Here is a 21,692-nt window from a genome sequence, read left to right as displayed (position 1 = left end):
TGTATCGTATTGGGTTGTTTACACACACACACACACACACACATCGCGCGCGCGCGCGCGCATTGTATTGCCCAGTTTTGTATTGTACTGTGTTGTATTGTAACGCTTTCTTTTTCTTTATCACAACAGATTTCTCTATTTGAGATTCGAGCTGCTCTCCCCAAGGGAGAGCATGTTGTCATTATACAGTGCAGTGACATCTCCTTTTCTGTTTTTTGTTGTTATTGTTGTTTTTGCCTGCAAGGTGTTTAAAAAAAAATTATTTCCCAATCTGTATCAGTGTATTGTATTTGTATTGTATTGTATTTGTATTGCATTTGTATTTGTATTGTATTGTATTGTATTGTGTTGCATTGCATTGCATTTGTATTGTATTTGTATTGTATTGGTATTTGTATTGTGTTTGTTTTGTATTGCATTCTATTGTACTGTATTTGTATTGTAATTGTACTGTGTTGTATTGTATTTGTATTGTATTTGTATTGTATAACTTTTTTGGTCCGTAAAATAAAAGATTGAGTTGATTTTCTGTATGCAAGTCTGAAGTGTATTTCTTTTACTTATCAAAGTATATTTATTTATTTATTATTATTTTTTTAAAACCAGAATATTGCCTGGGGACAACACTTTTGTTTGCCATGGGTTCTTTTACGTGAGCTAAGTGCATGCTTCACATGGGACCCCAACCTTGTGTAATTTTTTCGCCTCGTTCTAAGGACCAGCACCCAGATGGAACAACCTAGTCCGACGGATGGGATGCTCGAACCCACGGACACACTAAGCTTCCTAATCGGGCGCGCACTACCACCACGCCACCAACACCGCTGGTGGAGCGATTGTACGCGTCAAAGTCTGCCCCCCCCCCTCCTCCCTATGCCCCTCCTCCCGCATCCCACCCCCTCACGCACACAACGAATGAGACTGAACGAGACCAGAGAAGCGCTGAGCATTCAAGGAAGTAGAAAGCACAACAGCTTCCATTAGCAACAAGACAAGGGCAGACATCTTATTGAGCTAATGTGGTGGGGAGCAGGGACGAGGGGGGTGGAGGAGCGTGGGTGTGTGTGGGGATGGGGAAGTGGGGTGGGGATTTGGGGGGTTGGTGGGTGGGTGAGGAGTTGATGTGTGTGGGTACAGCAGTAGGCATAACGCATGTATATGATGATGTGTGTGCGGGATGTTCGGTGTGTGTGTGTGTGTGGGGGGGGGGGGGGGGTGCGTGCGTGCGTGCATGCGTGTGTGTGTGTGTGTGTGTGTCCATGTGCGCACATATTTAGGTAGCACAACGAGTTTTCTGAACATACGCTCTTCTTACGATTATTATTATTATTATTATTATTATTACCTCAGTCTGCACCAAGATGCTTCGCTGTTCACGCAGTTCCTTGACAATGTTTGCGACAATCACTTCCTGACCTCGAGACTTGCGACTGATAGCAATGTCCAGAGCAATGTAGGTGCCAGTGCGACCAACTCCAGCACTACAAAAAAGAAAAGGAAGGGGTTTAAGATAGACATACAGATCATGGTCAATTGTTATTTTATGAATCATTCACATAGTCTCAGTGCGCAGTCAGCTCCGCTTCATTGATGGCACAAGAGACACTTTCTTTTTTTCTGTCCGTCTACATCTGCCTGCCTGTCTGTCTGTCTGTCTTCAGACCCTACGGCCTTCTTATCTTTGTGCTGTTGCGTGCCCAGTGCGTGCGCGCGCGCACACACACAAACACAGACACAGACACACACACACAAGCGGAAGCATGCACACAGAAATAGATATACACGCAGAGATACAGACAGACAGATACATACACACACGCGCACGCGCGCGCAACACACACACACACTCACACATACACCATACACACATATTTGAGCATATAAGTTTTCACTGTAGCTTGATGAAGCCTTTTGTACACGAAAGTGTGTCTTCACAAGTGACTGAGAACGTTGATGTTTTTGACATTTTGCATTCATTATCAGTTGTTTCGCTTGTCAGTTTAACGACTTCTCTTTTACTAAGTCCTTTAAGTAATTTCTGTAACTGTAGTTAGAGGGTTTGTTTTGTTTTTCTTCCAAATTTCACCCACATTTTTACCCTCATTTGTCCAGTTTCCCCCAACCCTCCATTCATCCACATCTCCCACCCCTTCTAACCGATAATACTCAGATGTATTCATAAATACATTAACAAAATATCTTCAATCACCGATATGTGTGACGGGACATTAAACAAAAATTCCTCCACCATACACACACTATTTAAAACGTGCACGAACTCACAGACGAAACAGGCCGGCCAACATCGAAATACAAGAGAGAGAGAGAGAGAGACAGAGACAGACAGAGAGACAGAGAAAGAGAGGGAGAGAGAGAGACAGAGAGACAGATAGAGACAGAGACAGACAGACAGAGAGATGATTCGGAGTCGGAGGCAGAGCCACACGTGAAGAACTTCAAACCTGCAGTGCACAACAGTCGGCACATCGGCGGACGCACGCGCCGTAACGAAGCGCCAGAAGTCCACCAGTGAGCCAGCAGCTGGAACCCCGTGGTCAGGCCAGGACAGGAAGTGGTACTGATGCACCAGGCGCGTGTCGGCGGTCTGGAGGAAGGACAGACACCATGGTATAGTATCTTTCTTTTGCCGTTTTTGGAAGTAGTATTAAAAAACCCCACAAAAACCAAAACAAAAAACCAACAAAAAAACCCAATAAACAAACAAACCCACACACACACACACAAACCACCCAACAAAAACAAAAAAAAACAAACAAACAAAAAAACCCCCACAAAAAACAAACAAACAAAAAAAACGATTTGAGGCTCCTCAAGCCTTTTATGACCATTGTCGTTGTGAATACGTATTCACTGAGTTTGGGGCTCGTCATAGACATGGCGAGGACCCAAATCCTTGATGTGCTGGGGAGTTTTAACGGCCTACTGACCCCCCCACGCTCCCTCCCATCCGCACCCCCCCCCCCCCCCCCCCCGCCCCCACCAAAAAAAGAAAAAAAAAATCCCTGAGGGTCAAACTGTTCACAGCTTGGGCTCAAGACGGCCCTTCCCTCCTTCCATCGTTCTTCTAAACCCCCACCTCGGTTCAAGAAGCCATGCAACCGTTCACACCTGGTTAGAGTGAGGAAAACTGGAGCCCTAAAGTGTTGTTCAGTCTCAAGGGACGCAACACCTTGTCGAAACGGAGCCTCGAACCCTGATCACTGGTGAACAACTAGTCGTAGACTAGACCTCATCAGTCCAAAAAGTGGTGTCAGCGCGCTAGCGGTGTGGGTTCTGGTATATAAGCTCCTGCAGTGAGGGACTAAACCTGCACATGAGCGGGGGGTCTTCAACGTCCAACGTTCGATTATTTCACTCAGTACTACATGTCCTCGTCGTTTATTTGAAACACAAATCCAGCTCATTGTCGGGTCTCTCTCTTTGTCTCTCCCTCTCTTTCTATATATATATGTATATATTCAATATTTACCTGATGCTAAAAGTCGGTAAAGGCATTTTCTGCCTTCTGTTACATAATTATTAATTCACATTATCATTTTGACGTTACATATGATTGCGTTATCACATTACTCTGGGTGATTGCGCCATTAGCCATTGGGGAAAGCACGTCGATCGCCACAGAGCAGCATCACCTCTTGTTCCGTGTTGTCCGGAAAGAATACAACTTTACTGCAGGTTTTAACCCTTGATGATGTTCGAAAGCCAGAAATTTGTATGTGTGTATTTATAATAATAATAATAATAATAATGTACATTTATATAGCGCCCTTTCTCACTAAGAGCTCAGGGCGCTTTACATGAAATAAAAATATTACAAGTAACATAAAACATTCATGGCCACTCTTTCTCACCCCCCCCCCCTCACACTCTCCCTTTCCCACTCTACATACATCCAAAGTGAGCTGACATGGGTGGTGTTGGAGAAAAGTGAAGCTGAGAGTACTTATAGATAGGTTTTAAAAAGATGAGTCTTTAGTGATGAGCGAAAAGCAGAAATAGAATCAGATGCACGGATATGATAAGGAAGGTTGTTCCAGATGAGAGGAGCAGCAAAGAAGAAAGACGTTCACAAAAGATAACCGTCAGAGGAAGAGTGGAGATTTCTTGTGGGAGTGTAAACACTGATAAGGTCAGAAATATAAGTAGGTCCTGCGGAGTGGAAAGCAGAATAGCAGAGACACGCAACTTTGTATTTATTTCTCGCTTTAATGGGAGCCAATGTAGAGTGCGGAGGTGAGGAGACATGTGATCAGTACGTTGGACTCTGAGAGTCAGTGGGGCAGCATTGTTTTGAAGTTTTTTTTAATTCGCTGGAGAATATTATGTGGACAGCCTATGAGAAGACAATTACAGCAGTCAATTCGTGACAGCACAAAAGCAGAAATAAGAGTTTTAGTAGTTTCAACAGAGAGGTACTGACGGATAGAGTTGATGCGACGAAGTTCACAATTGACTATGCGTATCAGATTTACTACCTGAGCAAGCATGCTGAGGTTTGAGTCAAAAATGACTCCAAGGTTCTCAGACCACCAGTACAGGATCCAGTACTTTGGGATAAATCGAACTATCACTAATGGTCATACATAGGCCTGGATACATCACTGTGGGACACCCTCTCGCTGCGGTCTCTTTATAGCCTACCTATTTCTATCATCTTTTTATTTTTACGCCCCATCCCCTTTTACGCACCCCCCCCCCCCCCGCCACCCCTCCTCCCCCCGCCCCAAGCCGTCCCCTCCTCCTCCACGTAACATATATGCACGGATACACACGTTTTCACAGAAATCGTGTGAGAACACACACACACACACACACACACACACACACACACGCACGCACGCACGCACACTGACAAACTTGTACCTTACCCCTTTGACCCTGAGGGAGAAAGTTCTGATGAGGAAGTCAGCCCTCACGTCCTCGCTCACTGATGTCACGTTCACGTGTCCGTAGGTGATGTTCTTGCCCATCTCCGGCCAGTACATGGCGCACTTGCCCTACAGGCAAACGACAAGTCCGGGGGAGAAATGACTGTGGTCTACACGGACACTTTTGCTTTGAGAAGGCTAAAGCATCAAATCAAAGCGTACCGAATATATATATATATATATATATATATATATATATATATGTATGTATATATATATATAAAACAATCAAGGCATCTGAAGCGATAGTGAATCAATGGTAGGGTGTGTGTGTGTGTGGGTGAGTGGGGGACTGGGGAGGCGGGGGGGGGGGTACACATACACACCCACCCACACACAAACACGCGCACGCGCGCACACGAACACACACACACACACGAACGCGCACACACACACACACACACACACACACACACACACACGCGCGCGCGCGCACACACACACACTCACACATATATCACACATATACATCCACACACACAACACTCATCCCCACAACCAACCAGCTCAACACACTGACAAAAACACTACGCAAACAAAACCATCGTAACCCACCCACCTTCCCATTTTCCATCAGGTTGGTCAGCATGACGATCTGGGAGACGTTCTCTTGCCAGATCATCCACCACACGTCGCCAGTTGTGGTCTCCAGTGGTCCTATCGTGTGAAAATCATGACACACATCATCATTATTATGTCAGTACTTAATTTTCATAGTAGTCCATCTCTCACTGTCTGTTTCTGTCTGTCTGTTGCTGTGTACACGATTCAATCATGCGGTTATGCCCCGTTCTGTCAAGGACTTCCTCTGCTTCTATCTATGTATGTATTTATCTGTCTATCTATCAGTGTCTGTCTATTTGTCTGTCTGTCTGTCTATCATTCTATCAACCAAACAACCAATTGTTTTCTAGGAACCCATTTACCCATCAATCGACCCATTCCTTTTCTAACTGCATATCTGCTCCCCCCCCCACCACCCCCATCCCCTCTCTATCTCTCTAATGCTCTCTTTCTCATTTGTACATGCAAACGCTTGCGTAGACGCGCGCACGCGCACGCACGCACGCACGCACGCACGCACACACACACACACACACACACACACACACACACCTACCTATACCTGCTCTTTCGCGCCTTGCAGATGCACAAGCATACATGCAGGTTATGTAAAACCTGAAATTGTTAATGTGCAAGTAAGTTGAAATATATAATTATAATGATACCTTGCATGGCGATATAATCTCTGGCAGAGTTGATCCCCTGGAACACACACACACACGCACGCACGCACGCACGTACGCACGCACGCAGAGTTACGATTTAAATCACAGATCTGGAGGTAATGTCATAAACTGAAATGTCATTGCATGAATTGCTTGTGAAGGTGGAAGGCATGGACTCAGAACTCAAAACGTTTTTATTCAAGGATTAAGATTTTAGGCATCGCCTATTCTTCCAATCTGTCCTTGCTAATCTACATCTATTACAAATAGTTCACACATAAATGAAAGGAAAAGATATTCATGCAGAAGGGTATACAGAGAGAGAGAGAGAGAGAGAGAGAGAGAGAGAGAGAGAGGGAGGGAGGGAGAGAGAGAGAGAGAGAGAGAGAGAGAGGGACAGACAGACAGAGAGAGACAGAGAGAGAGAGAGAGAGAGAAAGAACAGGCACGTGAGACTGAGACACGCATTTACATAAAGAAACTTTTCAATATTTTTGATCAGCAGAAGTGAACGTAAAGTTGGAGGAACAGCAATGCTTCATTAAACAACATAATAGAAAATATGAGATGAAGAGAATTATTTGTATTTCTTTTTTTTTTTTTTTCACAACAGATTTCTCTGTGAAATTCGGGCTGCTCTCCTCAGGGAGAGCGCGTCGCTATACTACAGCGCCACCCTTTTTTTTTTTTTTGTATTTTTTCCTGCGTCCAGTTTTATTTGTTTTTCCTATCGAAGTGGATTTTTCTGCAGAATTTTGTTGCCGTGGGTTCTTTTACGTGCGCTAAGTGCATGCTGCACACAAGGACCTCGGTTTATCATTTCATCCGAATGAGTAGCATCCAGACCACCACTCAAGGTCTAGTGGAGGGGAAGAAAATATCGGCGGCTGAGCTGTGATTCGAACCAGCGCGCTCAGATTCTCTCGCTTCCTAGGCGGACGGACGCGTTACCTCTAGGCCATCACTCCGCACATTAGAGATGAAGAGACAGACAGATGCTGAGTGGGTACAACTGGTTCGTTTGCTCCAAGTGCGTTCTTAAGATAAGATAAGATAAGATAAGAATAACTTTATTATCTCCAACTGGAGAAATTTGGTCAGGTGCATTATCACAACATAGACAAGTAAACAACATGGGGACCATAACTGTAAAAGCCAACAACAGCCCCTACAAATATTACGAAGATACAAATGTAAAAAAAAAAAAAAAAAAAAAAAAAAAAAAAATCACATACATCGTTTCATACATACATCCACACACTGCAGGTAATAACTAGTATTCTTAATGTAAAAACAGAAAGAATTAAGAAACATTATTTGAATATAATTATAAACATAGACTACTACACTGCACATTGATTATAATAGACAGATAAGATAATAAAGATGAATTGCGGAAAACCACAACCAGATAATCAGCACACACCCGCACCGCCGCACCCCCCCCCCAACCACCCACCCCACACACGCGGTTAACGCGCTTTTACCTTGATGTAGGAAGCATTGATGTAGTCGGTACCGTTGTCGCCTTTGGGCCGAATCAGGACAACTCTGTTCTCGTCATCTGTGCAACCATGTACGTACAGCGTCATTAGCTGGCTGGAATATCAGATGACAAACACGAAACAAACTAAAGTAGGATAATTATACAAAATACTTCCATACAGTAAAGCATGCACCACAAATATAAACTACATTCCGGGGGAAAAAAAAACCCGTCCTGCTAAGCTAACATACGCTTTTTGAGAAGAGAGAGAGAGAGAGAGAGAGAGAGACAGAGACAGAGAGACAGACAGACAGACAGAGAGAGACAGACAGACGCACACATACACACACACACACACACACACACACACACACACACACAGAGAGAGAGAGACGAAACGAAACGAAACGAATTTTTATTTCACGAGGGTAGTGGAGTAAGCACAGCTGCTTTTTTACATCCAGAGAGAGAGAGAGAGAGAGAGAGAGATGCACCATTTTCTTGTATCTCAACACGCGGAGAAAAAGAAAAAAACATGTTTATCACTCGTCTTCATTGTATATTGCTCATAGGTTTGACAGATGTATCTGTGAAGCATTTCACATTCCAAAAGTAACCTCACCCAGATTGGCAAAATAATCATCACTGTCTCAGCTTTGGGGAATGACTGTCACACTGATGGGAATCCCCCCCCCCCCCCCAACCCCCCAGCGAGGTTTATTGGACTCGACCACTGTTTTCCCCGTCCTGCACGTCATGCTTGTACTCACACGCTCCGAGTCCATTGAAACGATTCTTTTCCTTGTTCTCAGGACGAAGGCCAACATTCCAGTCGAGCAGCATTCCACGACGAAAGTTCTTTTGTTGCCAGGAGCACACCGTTGTGTTACATGGATTGTGGGAAACAAACCATTTTTGAGTTGCAGATGATGCAGACATAGATGTTTTCATCGTTCGAGTCGGTCATGTCATGTTTGATTGTGTCTTATCAAACGTAAAGGTCTTATGACAATAACATATTCTGTTCTGTTCTATTCTATTCACACACACGCAAGCACACACACACACACACACGCAAGCACACACACACACACACACACACGCACACCCTCGTCCCCCACCCCCTCCTACCCCTCTCCTCCCCCGAGCACACCCCAAACCGCCCCCCCCCGCCCCCCCCCACATGCACTCAAGCTTTGTCACCCACTTCTCGTTTTGTTCTGTCATTTTTTTTATGATTGAAGTTGATTAGGTATAGAAATGTCCATTGTCAGCCCAGTCCCTGTGCCCACGTCACGTCAGTACAGTCCTCCCGTTGACACACATTCAGAATCCTACAGGCATACACAAGACACGCGCTAACACACACACACACACATACACACACACACACACACACACACACACGTGTTCCCACCTTGAACTGCACCGAGAGCCCTTCAGACGCGGCGAGACAGTCGAGCAGTTTCTGCTGAAAGGCATCCAGCTGGCCCGTGCTTCGCACCGAGCTGTAACTGGCGTACAGATCCTCGTGAGTGTACACGTCCTCCTCCTCGAAAGCCTTCTCGCTGTCTTCCTTGACGGCCACGGCCGCGGCCACCGTGCCTGTGGCTTTCGCGGCAGCCTGGGATTTGGTCGGCATCATAGTGAGCGGCGTCATCGGTCCGACGTTGGCCCTCGCAGTCGTGTCGCCGTCAGCATCCTCAGCGACACGGGCCGCGACCCGCCCGTCCGACTGGGCGTGGATGTTGCCGTGAATGTGAGACTGTGGGTTTTCCACGTCTTGGTCCCTGTTGCCTGAAGGACGTGTGTGACTGTTTAGACGCTGGTGGTGTCGCGCCCGGAACTCGGTGTGTGTGTGTGTGTGTGTGTGCTTTTGTAGACTTTTCTAAACGTTTATGTTTCGCATCTATTCACACATTAACCCTCCCCCCCTGAAGTAAATTGAGGCTGTGAGCACTAAATACTTAACAGCAAGTAAGTACATTAATGTTTCGCTTCTTCAATGATACACAACGTTAAAGCAGTGTTATTTTGGGCTGCCCATCAATTAACAAAAAGTTACAAAAGAACAAACACAAAAACCCCAACAGCTTCTATTGTATTGTGTTGAACTGCAATAGGTTGCATTGTATTGGACTGCATTGTATTGTATAACTCTTTCGTCACAACAGATTTCACTGTAAGAAATTGGGGCTGCTCCCCAAGGGAAATATTTTACTTTTTTGCCTGCAGGTGTATTTGTTTTATTATCAAAGTGAATTCACATTCAGAATGCTGCAAGCGACCACCTTTTCTTTTGCTGTGGGTTCTTTGATGCACGCTAAATGCATGCTACACATTTGACCTCGGTTTGTCATCTCATGACTAGCATAAAAACCACCACTTAAGGACCAGTAGAGGGATAGAAAATACTGACAACTGTGGATTGGATATTGAGCGCTCATATCCTCTCGCTTCCTAGGCGGCCGCGTTACCGCTAGGCCACCACACCACAGAGGTAGATTGATTATACAGAAGAACAACGACAGAAACTCCCCCAAGCAGTACACTGATAAATCGATGCTGCAGAAGAACAGCCAAACACATTTCTTCGGTACAGAGCAACAAAACTCGATGAATACTGGCTTGAAATCAAGTAGGTCATGGTAGGAGCGTGAGTAAGGTGTAAGTTAGCCAGTCGTACATTTTCTTTTCTTTTGTTACCAAGTCTTTTTATCGCTGTATTAGTCGTTTTAGTGACGGACATTCCAACAGGCCAGTTTCATTGTTGATCCGTTTCTTGAAGTTTTCTTTTTGCCTGGTGCGGAAATTAACGACCTGCTTGTCGGATATTCTCCTAATCTTCATACACCCATAGAAGAAGGCAGGTCACGGCGGGACAGCACCTAATTGGCTGGGGGCTGCACAGCTTGGGCGGGTGGTAGCTGTCCAGTGGGACGCGAGTGTCCCTTCCACCGTCAAAAGCAACCCCTGGCGTCGGCTCTACGCCAGTTGAGCGCTAACTTATAACAGGTAACTGTTGCTTCACGTGTTGTTCCGACGCTAGTGCTAGTAGAGAAGCTGGCGTGTCCTCTCCAGGTTGTAGGTGCAAAGTGTTTGTGGATGGAACGACGGATATAAACCTGGGCAATGTAATGCGGAAGACAGGCTGTTGCCCATGCAGCTTGTCCCCCTTCTCCACCTCGCTGACAGATCCAAAGGAACAGCAAGGCTGTTACGTTTTGGTGCCAAAACGACCGCAGGAGCAGCCAGAAAGTGACAAAGTTTGCCATCCAACCGCCTTAGGAGCCCCGCACCGGAATTTCTGTCAGGGTTTACTCCCTTAGCTAGGTGGCCGCAGGTAACTCTCTAGAGCTGGCACCCTTTGATGGGTCATTTATTTCCACCAGGGTGTCTAGCCACCCTCCTCACCATCCTCCTGAGAGGACTGGTGGGGGTGCTGGTTTAGTCGCCAGCAATTCGACCCTGTGACAGGTAGTACTGGGATCCAGGTTACTAGTAGCAGATATATCTATCTGACCTGACAACATACAAAAACTTCAAGAAACGGATCAACAATGAAACTGGTCTGTTGGAATGTCCGGACAATGAAGCCTGGGCTCTCCCAAGATCTGCAAGACATCAGTGACGCCAGAAAGACGGCCGTCATAAACAGCGAGCTGAAGAGACTAAATGTGGACATTGTCACTCTGCAGGAAACACGGCTGGTTAACTCAGGGACACTAAAGGAGAAGGATTACACCTTCTTCTGTCAAGGAAAGAGCTCTGATGCCCCAAGAGAGCACGGTGTAGGCTTTGCAGTCAGGAACAGCCTGCTGAACATGATCGAACCAGGCAGCGGCGGTTCAGAACGACTCCTGACTCTCCGACTCAACACCTCCGAAGGCTATGTCACTCTCGTCAGCGCATATGCTCCAACTCTGTCCGCCTCTCCAGAAGCCAAGGATGAGTTCCTCGAAAATCTCGCATCAACCATAAGGAACATCCCCAGGACAGAACAACTTGTTCTCCTGGGCGACTTCAATGCCAGAGTGGGTGCAGATAACGATTCGTGGCCCTCCTGTCTCGGTTTCTTGGGAGTGGGAAAATGAATGAGAACAGACAGCGACTACTTGAGTTTTGTACCTGTCATGAACTGTGCATCACCAACTTCTTCTTCAGGACGAAGCCCCAACACAAAGTCTCCTGGAGGCACCCGCGCTCAAAACATTGGGACCAACTGGATCTGATCCTAGTAAGACGAGCTGCCAGACCTTGTAGAACAGTTCGTAGTGGGCTTTGAGAAAGAATTCGATGCATTGCAGCCCAGAGACTCTGCCACAGAAATATGGGAAACGCTACGAGACACCATGCACCGCATTGCTATGGTCAACTTTTGGAAGAAAACCGCGAAGTCCCACGACTAGTTTGAGGCCACATCATCAGAGATGACTCACAGTATTGAGGCCAAGCGCGCTGCACTCACCGAGTACAAACGGTCACCCAGTGAGAAGAACCTGCAAATCCTCAGGGCCGCCTGGAGTAAGGTTCAGCTTAACGCCAGCCAATGTGCAAATGAGTACTGGACAGAGCTCAGCGAAGAGATACAGAATGCTGCTGAAAGAGGCAAAATCCGAGGGATGTATGATGGCATCAAGAAGGCACTGGGACCTACACAGAGCAAGACTGCCCCCCTCAAATCCTCCACTGGGGTAATCAACGATCCTAGCCAGCAGATGGAGAGATGGGCAGAACACTGCTCCGACCTCTACTCCACAGAAAACATGGTGTTCAACTCAGCTCTCGATGCCATCAAGTGCATGCCGGTCATGGAAGAACTTGACGCAGAACCAACTGAGGACGAACTCAGCAAGGCCATTAACAGCCTGACATCAGGCAAGGCACCTGGCAGCAACGGAATTCCCCCAGACCTAATTAAACACTGCAAGACTACTCTTCTGCATACTCTGCACACAGTCCTCTGTCAGTGCTGGAATGAGGGAGCTGTACCGCAGGACATGAGGAACGCCAAGATCATCACCCTGTACAAAAACAAGGGCGAAAGGAGCGACTGCAACAACTACAGAGGCATCTCGCTTCACAGCATTGTAGGCAAAGTCTACGCCCGGGTCCTCCTAATTCGCCCGCAGAAACTGGCCGAACGCGTTTATCCGGAATCACAGTGCGGTTTCCGAGCAGAGAGATCCGCGGTAGACATGATCTTCTCCCTTCGCCAAATCCAGGAGAAGTGCAGAGAGCAGAGAATGCCCCTGTATGTCGCATTCATTGACCTCACCAAGGCCTTTGATCTAGTCAGCAGAGACGGCCTTTACAGGGCTCTTCGAAAGATCGGCTGCCCCCCCAAACTGCACAGCTTGATTGAGTCCTTCCACTCCAACATGAAAGGGACGGTGCAGTTTAACGGTAACCTCTCCAAGCCCTTCGATGTACGCAGCGGTGTCAAACAAGGCTATGTCCTCCCCCCCACCCCCACCCAATTTGGAATCTTCTTTGCTCTTCTCCTGAGGCATGCGTTCAGCACAGTGCAAGAAGGGATCTACCTGCGGACCAGATCAGATGGCAGGCTCTTCAATCTTGCCCGCCTCAGAGCAAGGACAAAAGTCTGCGAAGCCCTCATCTGAGACATGCTCTTTGCCGACGATGCCGCAGTTGTGACCCACACCCAGCGGGACTTGCAGTCACTAATGGACCACTTCTCCCAGGCCTGCAAAGATTTCGGTCTGACCATCAGTCTCAAGAAGACAAATGTCTTAGGCCAAGACACGCCGTCTCCACCAGCCATCACCATTGATGACTACGAGCTTGAAGCCATCCATCAATTCACTTACCTTGAGTCCACCATCACCGACAACCTCTCCCTTGACACCGAGATCGACAAGAGGATCGGGAAGGCAGCCACAACACTAGCCCGTCCACACAAAGAGTGTGGACAAATTCCAAGCTGATCACGAAGACAAAGATGGCTGTATACAACGCCTGCGTCCTCAGCACCTTGCTGTATGGCAGTGAGGCGTGGGCCACACATGCTCGTTAGGAGAAAAGGCTCAATACCTTCCACCTGAGAAGCCTACGCCGCATACTCAGCATCTCCTGGCAAGACAAGGTGATAAACACTGAAGTCCTGACTCGCACTGGCCTCCCGATTATGTATACCATGCTGAGACAGCGTCGGCTGCGCTGGCTGGGCCACGTTCGCCGCATGGAAGATGGTCGCATCCCAAAAGACATCCTTTATGGAGAGCTCGCCACGGGGCAGAGAAGCATTGGCCGCCCACAGCTGAGATACAAGGACGTTTGTAAACGTGACATGAAAGCACTTGAGATCAACACTGAGTCCTGGGAGGACCTTGCAGATGACCGCAACAGATGGAGAAGCACTCTCAAGAATCAGCTACGGATTGGTGAGGACAAACTGTCAGCTGCTACAGCAGAAAAGCGAGCTCGCAGAAAAGGGTCGGCAGCCAACAGACCAGCATCAGCTTACACATGTGACCGCTGCGACAGAGACTGTTTCTCTCGCATCGGTCTCTACAGTCACAGGCGACGCTGCTTGGTCCAAGCAGACAGCCCAATTAGACATTAGGTCGGATATACTCTATCCATGGTCAGCCATGACTGAAGGAGGCCTACTAAATCGTTTTGTAATTTGATGTTTTTAACGACTGAGGTATTTGGCTCGATGTGTACATATCATTTAAGGTGTGTGATAGCTGAATGGTTGAAGAAACGTTTGACTTTCAGTCCCAGGGTCATAAGCAGTTTGGATTCTGAACCTGACAGGAAGAAAAGTTCCCGATCTTCCGGGTTAAAAAAAAGAAGAAAAAAAAAAGAAGAGTCCTGTTATTGTGAAAACGTACGGAGAAGTCAAAATCACGCAGACGACAAAGATCCCCGGTACAACCCAAATTCATTCGATTTAGCAGGTGGCCATCCAGGCCAGGAGAAGGTAAACTCTAGTTACAAATCTTTGACAGACATGTGTGCTGTTAATTAACCTCGAAGCGTGATGACCATGCTTCTAGGGACATCCCAAAAAGTAGCGACCATGTCCCAGCCATGAATAAATTGTTCCGCTGCTTTGTGGGTCATTTCCGGAAGACGATGAAGAAAAGGGTGCGGGAGTATAATCCAGACAAACTCGGGGGTGGAGTCTCTTTGGCCGTACAAAGAGGCTAGCATTGCATTTATGTTCCTTTGGCAATTTCCACAACCACCAGCGGTCAATTGCTGCGCTCTCTGGATCGCTGTAGCAAAGCTACCAACAGTGGAACCATGACGTTGGTCAAACGAGATTGTCCAGACAACACGCCAAGGCTTGCACCAAGGAGAGGACACTCCCTGTGCTCCCCCCTCCTCCCAACCCCCCCCCCCCCCCCCCAACACAACATGCGTGGCAGCAGTTATGGGCTGTGAGTCAGTCTCATTCGGCACACGTACGACTCGACAGCAGGGCCTGGGTTTTGCTGTGAAGAACCCACTGCTTGCTTCAGTCATGCCCCCCCCCCCCCCGCCCCCCTACCCCCCTCCCAATAAACGGCTCTTGGAGGGTCCCCACATCAATATCGTCAAAACCAGCAGTTACTTCCAGGCTTGAGGAGGTTCACTCCACTTCTGCCCATAGAGATCAGCCCAAGGATCAGAAGTAAATTATTTTCAGCAAGACTACCACAATAAAGAAGACTGAGGCCATAGGTCAGAACGTCATTACATCATCCTACTCTTTCCATCGACAGTCCCATTCCTGAGGGTGTTGTCAGCTTCAAATACAAACAGCTCCATCCTCTCGAGGAATTTTGCCCCTGAATGCCAGAATCGGAGAGGCTGCCACCATCATGGAAACGCTCAGCAAAAAAGAGTCTGGCATAAGAAGTGGTGAGTTTAGCTTTCTTTCTTTCTTTCTTTGGCGTTCGTCAGCTACGCAGTCAGAGTCGAAGTCCGAGGGATGCCACAAACTCGGAAGTCCGGCGAAGATCGGATGCGGTCCCCCAGAGCTTGGTGTTGAGGTCCGCACCCCCAGACCAGGACTGCTGCCACGTCTTCTCATACAGGGGAGCAGTCTTGGAGAATATGGGATGGGGTCTGGTCAGCCTGGCCGCAATCACATAGGGATGTGGCTGCCACTCCAATCCTCTTCAGGCGTGCTCGGAGGCCGCAGTGTCCTATGCGAAGGCGACAGATGTTAGGGTGAGTTTAGTGACCTATTGGCAATCTGCCCGTAAGGTCAAGGTGTTCATGGCGGTGGTCGTTCTTCGTGAAGGGCGGTGTGGTCCTGAGTTTGGCAGACTACCACCGTACGTTAAATACCAATCCGAAGGTCTACCAGGTATGCGTGCGTGTTCGGGGGCCTCCTTCCTGTGCGTCAGCGAGGCGTGGACAGTCCACACAGCACATCTGCCTTGCCTCAGACACACCTTGCCACAGGAAGACAAGGGTTCTGAACAGCGAGACACTTGTTCTTCTCTACCTTTCTCTCTCTCTCCCCCCCTTTCCCTGTGTGTGTGTGTGTGTGTGTGTGTGTGTGTGTGTGTGTACGAACATACCTGGCCAGTCGGTCAGGGGCACATCTGCGTCTCGTTTGAGTGAATTTTTCCTTCGCCTTTGCCTGTTCACAAACCACCAATACGTCTTCATATACATGACGCCTTTGACAGTAAACATACCACTGTACACTCTCTCTCCATCTCTCTCTGTCTCTCACTGTGTGTGTGTGTGTGTGTGTGTGTGTGTGTGTGTGTGTGTTCTCTTTGTCAAGTCTTGATAAATTGAAGAAAAGGTTTGCAGCCAATGCCTTACTGGTCAAAGACAACATATCACGAGCAAACATTAAAAAAAAAAAAATTCTATCCTTTTCCATTATTTTCGAGGAATAAAAAATAAACGTACAGACATAGATATCATTTCTTCTCATCTTGGCCTTTCACCATCACCCTTAATTCTCTCCATACGAACGGCGAAAGAGACGACGTTAACAGCGTTTCACCCCAATTACCACCATCAAAATATTGCAAGCGGAAGGCTCTTATACTGAAGAAGTGAATGTTGACAAAGAATACCACAATTCTGACGACGGAAGCTAAAGTTTGGGTCATTGAGACACCCACTGGACATCCGAGGGGTATGTGTAGAGGAGAAGAGAGGACTGGCCGTACTGAGTGAGTTGAAGTCATTGAGCCCTGCGCCGGAGCAATACTTTGGCGTCAAAATTCGTCTCGTTAAAACGGTTTTCACGTTCCTACATAAATTATGTATGAACCATAGAGGAAGCGAACTAACTTCTATGGTATTTCTGGACGTGTCCACTTGTACTTTGGAGGAGGAAAAAACAAAAACAAAAACAAACCCAGTACGTTTTTTACTTTTTTTTCCCCGCATCTATATATAATACGGAAAACCTGCCGAGGTTGTCAAGTCTCCAGTGTTGAATGGATTAACCGAGTGTGGCTGTAAAGGCTCCGAAGTCAGCAACGTTCTCCTGCTAGTGTAAGTTTCCGAAACAAAAGGATCAGATCATGATATAGGTTGGATCCATCACCACAACGCCACCCCCGGGGCCCCTCCGCCCCCCTAAATAACCCCCCCCCCAACCAAAATAAACAACAAAACAACAACAACAACAACAAAAAAACCAAACAAAACCTTCCCCCCCAAAAAAAACCCAGCCGAGTTGTAACCAAGCTTTCCAAACAATATATATATACTTGTTTTAAAAATATATTTCTGCTTATTAACATATACGGAAGAAAAACAAACAAACAAAGAGCAAATAAGTGAATTAAAAAAAAAGACACATAGCCATACAAACAACAAACGCTCCTCAAAGACTGTGAACCCGTTCAAAGGGATCTGCACTAATAAATGAGTCAATAATTAAATTGGCTAGCCATATTTGACCCGAGGATAAAAACACCAACAACCACGGGGGTTGCGAAAAGACCTGCTACACCGGCAAATTTGATTTCTGTCTGCGGGGCATAATAGAAACGGGATCACAATGCGATGAGCTCATGACACCAGTGTGGAGTTGTTTGTATTGTTCGGCTGCAGTGGTTGGCATTAATCGGCTGGAAGTTTGAAACCTGTTGCTTCTTACTCCCATTCTTTCTAACATTCGACGCAGGAACTTCATTCCTCGTTCTGTTCGGTTTGATAGAGTGCTTTGGGCAGATGTCTGACTTACCTGATACAAATGACTGCCAGAATTATACCAGCAATGACGAGGAGAAGGATTATGACTGCGATCACTGCAGGCACCACGACCGACGATCCTGGAGGTGCTGAAAACAGTCCCAAAGTGGTTTTGCTTGAATGTAATCCCACATGCTTTCGCTCGCGTCGGGTGTCTGCTTGTGAGGGTGAGTGGATGTTAAAAGTGGTGGTGGGGAGGGGGGGGGGGGGGGGGGGAGAGCTAAGGCGTGGACAGTAAGCGGTAGAAAAAGGGTGAGTTCATATGTTGTGTGTGTCTGTGACTGTGTGTTCGCTTCAGAAGGGCGACATCGTGTGGTTTGCACCAAGTCATGAAGGTCAATGGCCCATACTTGAATAAATTATCCGTATCCGCATCTCCGCTACCCGCCCCCTCCCCCCCTCCCCAACCCTCTTCCCGCCCGTCCCCGTGAAGCACGTGATGTAGTCAATGTCTGCCACACGCACATAGCGTTCGGCATTTAATGAACACATGAACAGGGTCTAGAAATTTGAGAAACAAACAAACAAAAACAACAACAACAACAAAAACAAACAAACAAAACAAACAAACAAACAAACAAAAAAACCCCCCCCAAAAAAACCCAAACTAAGCAAACAAACGGAAACTGTATGTATCAAAATGGCAAAGACGTAAAAATCAACATTACCAAATTGTGGTTCCATAATTGTACTCTCTCTCTCTCTCTCTATCTCTCACCTCTACGTCATGAGAATATTGGTTTTTCTGCAGCCTGTTTTCAAGTGCAGGCTGATTAGTCTGCGCTTGGGACCGATATTACATTTTCATCTCTGTGGTATCACGACGTTTTCATTATCTTATGTTCACATACCCCTTCATAAGGGACCTTGGCCTGTGTATGACATTTGATATCATCTTTCCCTCTCCCCCTCCCCCACTGTCCCTGTCTCTTGTCTTCCTACCCCCTTCTCTCCCCCTCTCTCCACTCTCTCTCTCTCTCTTCCTTTCTTTGTCTTTTCCCTTATACTCCTTTCTTGTACCATTCTCCATCCACCCCCCCCTCTCTCTCGATATATATATATATATGATATGATAAAGATTTATAGATATATAAACAACCTTATGTTCACGAAATTCTCGGTACATAGATATAGTCATGTGTGGACATCGTAAGAAAACAAAACAAAACAAAAAAACAAAACAAACAAACAAACAAAAAACAACAACAAAAAACAAAACAAAAAAACAAACAAACAAAAAAACAACAACAACCAAACCAACCCACACACAACAAACAAACGAGTGCCCCGATCATATCCATAACCATGTGCTTCACGACCATTTTGTCCGACAGAGACCTACCCGCTGTTTGGCAGCTTGGTCCCGTGAACCCCGCAAGACAGCTGGGAGACGAACAGCGACCGGTGTCCATGTCACAGGAACCATCTCCAGCACACTGACCACAGGGCAGGGAGCAGTTGGGAGCCCACAGTCTGTCTGAGCACTCTGAAAGAAAACCGCCAAGCAATCTGAACTTTGGTCAAACAGACTTTGTGAAGATACCTTATGGAAAAAGAAAGAAAAGAAAAGAAAAGAACAAATAATCGAAAGAACTTGGACGGTGTTTGAAGAAGAGGGGATAGGAGGAGGGGTGGGGCGGGGGAGGGGGGCAGGGGATAAAAAACCCACTGTTCCAAGGCGGTTTGTACATGGTGTGTGTCCATCGAGATCGATGATGACCATCGTTGTCATCCAGCTGGGGGATGGGGGGAGGGTGGGGTGGGGGGGAGGATGCTCATGAATCTATCTGTGAATGCGCAGATGGCTGAATAGTCCAATCTGCGCACGAAATGTTCGCTGACAGTTGGGGCAGACAAAGACAGGCATACCATTGTCAGGGAGCTTGTTTGCCCGTGACTTTCTGGCCTGCCTCTTCTGAATAGCTGCAGCAGTCCTGTTGGCCTCGCACAACTTGGCGCCTTTGTGCACAGCAGCACGCCATTTGTCACGGTCCACTGCAGATTCCTCCCAGGAGTCAGGGTTGATATCAAACGCTTTCAGAGAGACTTTCAGAGTATCTCTGAAGCGCTTCTTCTGACCTCCGTGTGATCTCTTCCCTTGTTGCAGCTCGCCATAGAAGAGCCTTTTGGGCAGCCGATGGTCTGGCATGCGCGCCACGTGTCCAGCCCAGCGAAGCTGGGACTGCATCAGGATGGTGAAGATGCTGGGAAGGGTGGCTTTTGCGAGCACCTCTGTGTCTGGGGTCTTGTCTTGCCACTTGATGTTCAGTAGCTTCCTGAGGCATGTTGTGTGGAAGTGGTTCAGCTTCTTGGCATGTCGTTGGTACACTGTCCAAGTTTCGCAGGCGTACAGTAGTGTGGGGAGAACTACTGCTCTGTAGACCTTTAGCTTGGTCTCAAGACTAATGCCTCTTCTGTTCCAGACATTTGCACAGAGTCTACCAAAAGTTGCGCTTGCTCTTGCAATCCTGACGTTTACTTCATCGTCGATGGTCGCATTTCGTGACAGTGTGCTGCCAAGGTATGTGAACCGCTCCACCGCACTGAGTCTCTGACCGTTGACTGTGATGTTGGGCTCAACGTAGGGTTTCCCTGGGGCTGGCTGATGGGGAACTTCAGTTTTCCTCGTGCTGATGGTAAGGCCGAAGTTCCTGCTGGCAGTGGCAAACTTGTCAACGCTGAGTTGCATGTCAGCTTCAGATCCAGCGTTGAGGGCACAATCATCAGCAAACAAAAAGTCTCTGATGATGTCTGTCATGACCTTCGTTTTTGCTTGAAGCCTTCTGAGGTTAAACAACTTACCATCTGTTCGGTACTTTAGGCTGATTCCAACATCGCCATCTCTGAAGGCATCAGTAAGCATTGCAGAGAACATGAGGCTGAACAGCGTTGGAGCCAGGACGCAGCCTTGCTTGACACCATTTGTGACAGCAAAAGGAGCAGATGTTTCGCCTTTGTCCTGGACTCGAGCCTGCATGCCTTCATGGAATTGGCTGACCAAGGAAATAAATTTCCGAGGGCATCCGTACTTGGCCATGATCTTCCACAGTCCCTCTCTACTCACGGTGTCGAAGGCCTTAGTGAGGTCGACATAGGTGGAGAACAGATCAGCATTTTGCTCCTGACATTTCTCTTGCAGCTGCCTTGCAGCAAACACCATGTCGGTGGTTCCGCGCTCTTTCCGGAATCCACATTGGCTCTCAGGCAAATGACCTTGGTCAAGGTGTGCTGTGAGGCGGTTTAGTAGGATCCTGGCAAGTATCTTGCCTGCGATGGAGAGCAAGGAAATGTTGTACATACAACATGGCCAGAAAGCACAGCCTTTCTCTCTCTCTCTCTCTCTCTCTCTCTCTCTCTCTCTCTCTCTCTCTCTCTCTCTCCTAAACCGCTCTTAGAAACGGTGCGACACGTCCAGGCACTTAGAAGATTTTCTTCTTCCTTTTTTCCCTATCCCCATGAGATGGCAGAAAATGGCATACCTGAAAGAAACTCACCTGCACCACTCCCTCTGTAAATGACCTATTTACTTACATGTAAAGAAAACACAGAAGCGGTCTATACTGGACCAGCGAAATGTAATGAAGCTCAGATGGACCCACCGTAAATCAGATTTACGTAAATGTATGGACATTCCAAAAGTTATGCAAAAATGTATGATGATAAACATTCCACCGATATCCAGTTCACAAGTCTGGTCGTTTTAGCAGCTTTTTAAAGATAAAAAAAAGTTGGGACCTGGAGAAATTAGTTGGCGCTGAAATTTTTTATTCAACAATAGATGAGATTTTCAAACAAGGATGAAATACCAGAACAGCAGTCTTTTTCAGTCCACTTACTTAT

The 21,692-nt window shown here is 47.1% G+C and overlaps 1 protein-coding gene across 1 annotated transcript in view; it reads right to left on the bottom strand.

Moving 5' to 3' along the window:
* The window catches only part of LOC143285265 (uncharacterized), a 53,527-nt gene that overhangs the window by 13,933 nt on the left and 17,902 nt on the right, over positions 1 to 21,692 (bottom strand). The window contains exons 10-20 of the mRNA XM_076592523.1: positions 19,195 to 19,338; positions 17,845 to 17,941; positions 16,208 to 16,269; positions 9,082 to 9,461; positions 8,435 to 8,522; positions 7,666 to 7,742; positions 6,179 to 6,215; positions 5,509 to 5,606; positions 4,890 to 5,018; positions 2,463 to 2,605; positions 1,346 to 1,481 (exon numbers count right to left, since the gene is read on the bottom strand). Coding sequence (XP_076448638.1) covers positions 1,346 to 1,481; positions 2,463 to 2,605; positions 4,890 to 5,018; positions 5,509 to 5,606; positions 6,179 to 6,215; positions 7,666 to 7,742; positions 8,435 to 8,522; positions 9,082 to 9,461; positions 16,208 to 16,269; positions 17,845 to 17,941; positions 19,195 to 19,338 — 1,391 coding nt within the window. The remainder of the gene's footprint in view (positions 1 to 1,345; positions 1,482 to 2,462; positions 2,606 to 4,889; positions 5,019 to 5,508; positions 5,607 to 6,178; positions 6,216 to 7,665; positions 7,743 to 8,434; positions 8,523 to 9,081; positions 9,462 to 16,207; positions 16,270 to 17,844; positions 17,942 to 19,194; positions 19,339 to 21,692) is intronic.

Source organism: Babylonia areolata, chromosome 8 (assembly GCF_041734735.1).
Source record: "Babylonia areolata isolate BAREFJ2019XMU chromosome 8, ASM4173473v1, whole genome shotgun sequence".
NCBI classification, from domain to species: Eukaryota; Metazoa; Mollusca; class Gastropoda; order Neogastropoda; family Buccinidae; genus Babylonia; species Babylonia areolata.
Note: the sequence above shows the minus strand (reverse complement) of the source record. Positions and strands in the feature narration are given on the sequence as shown.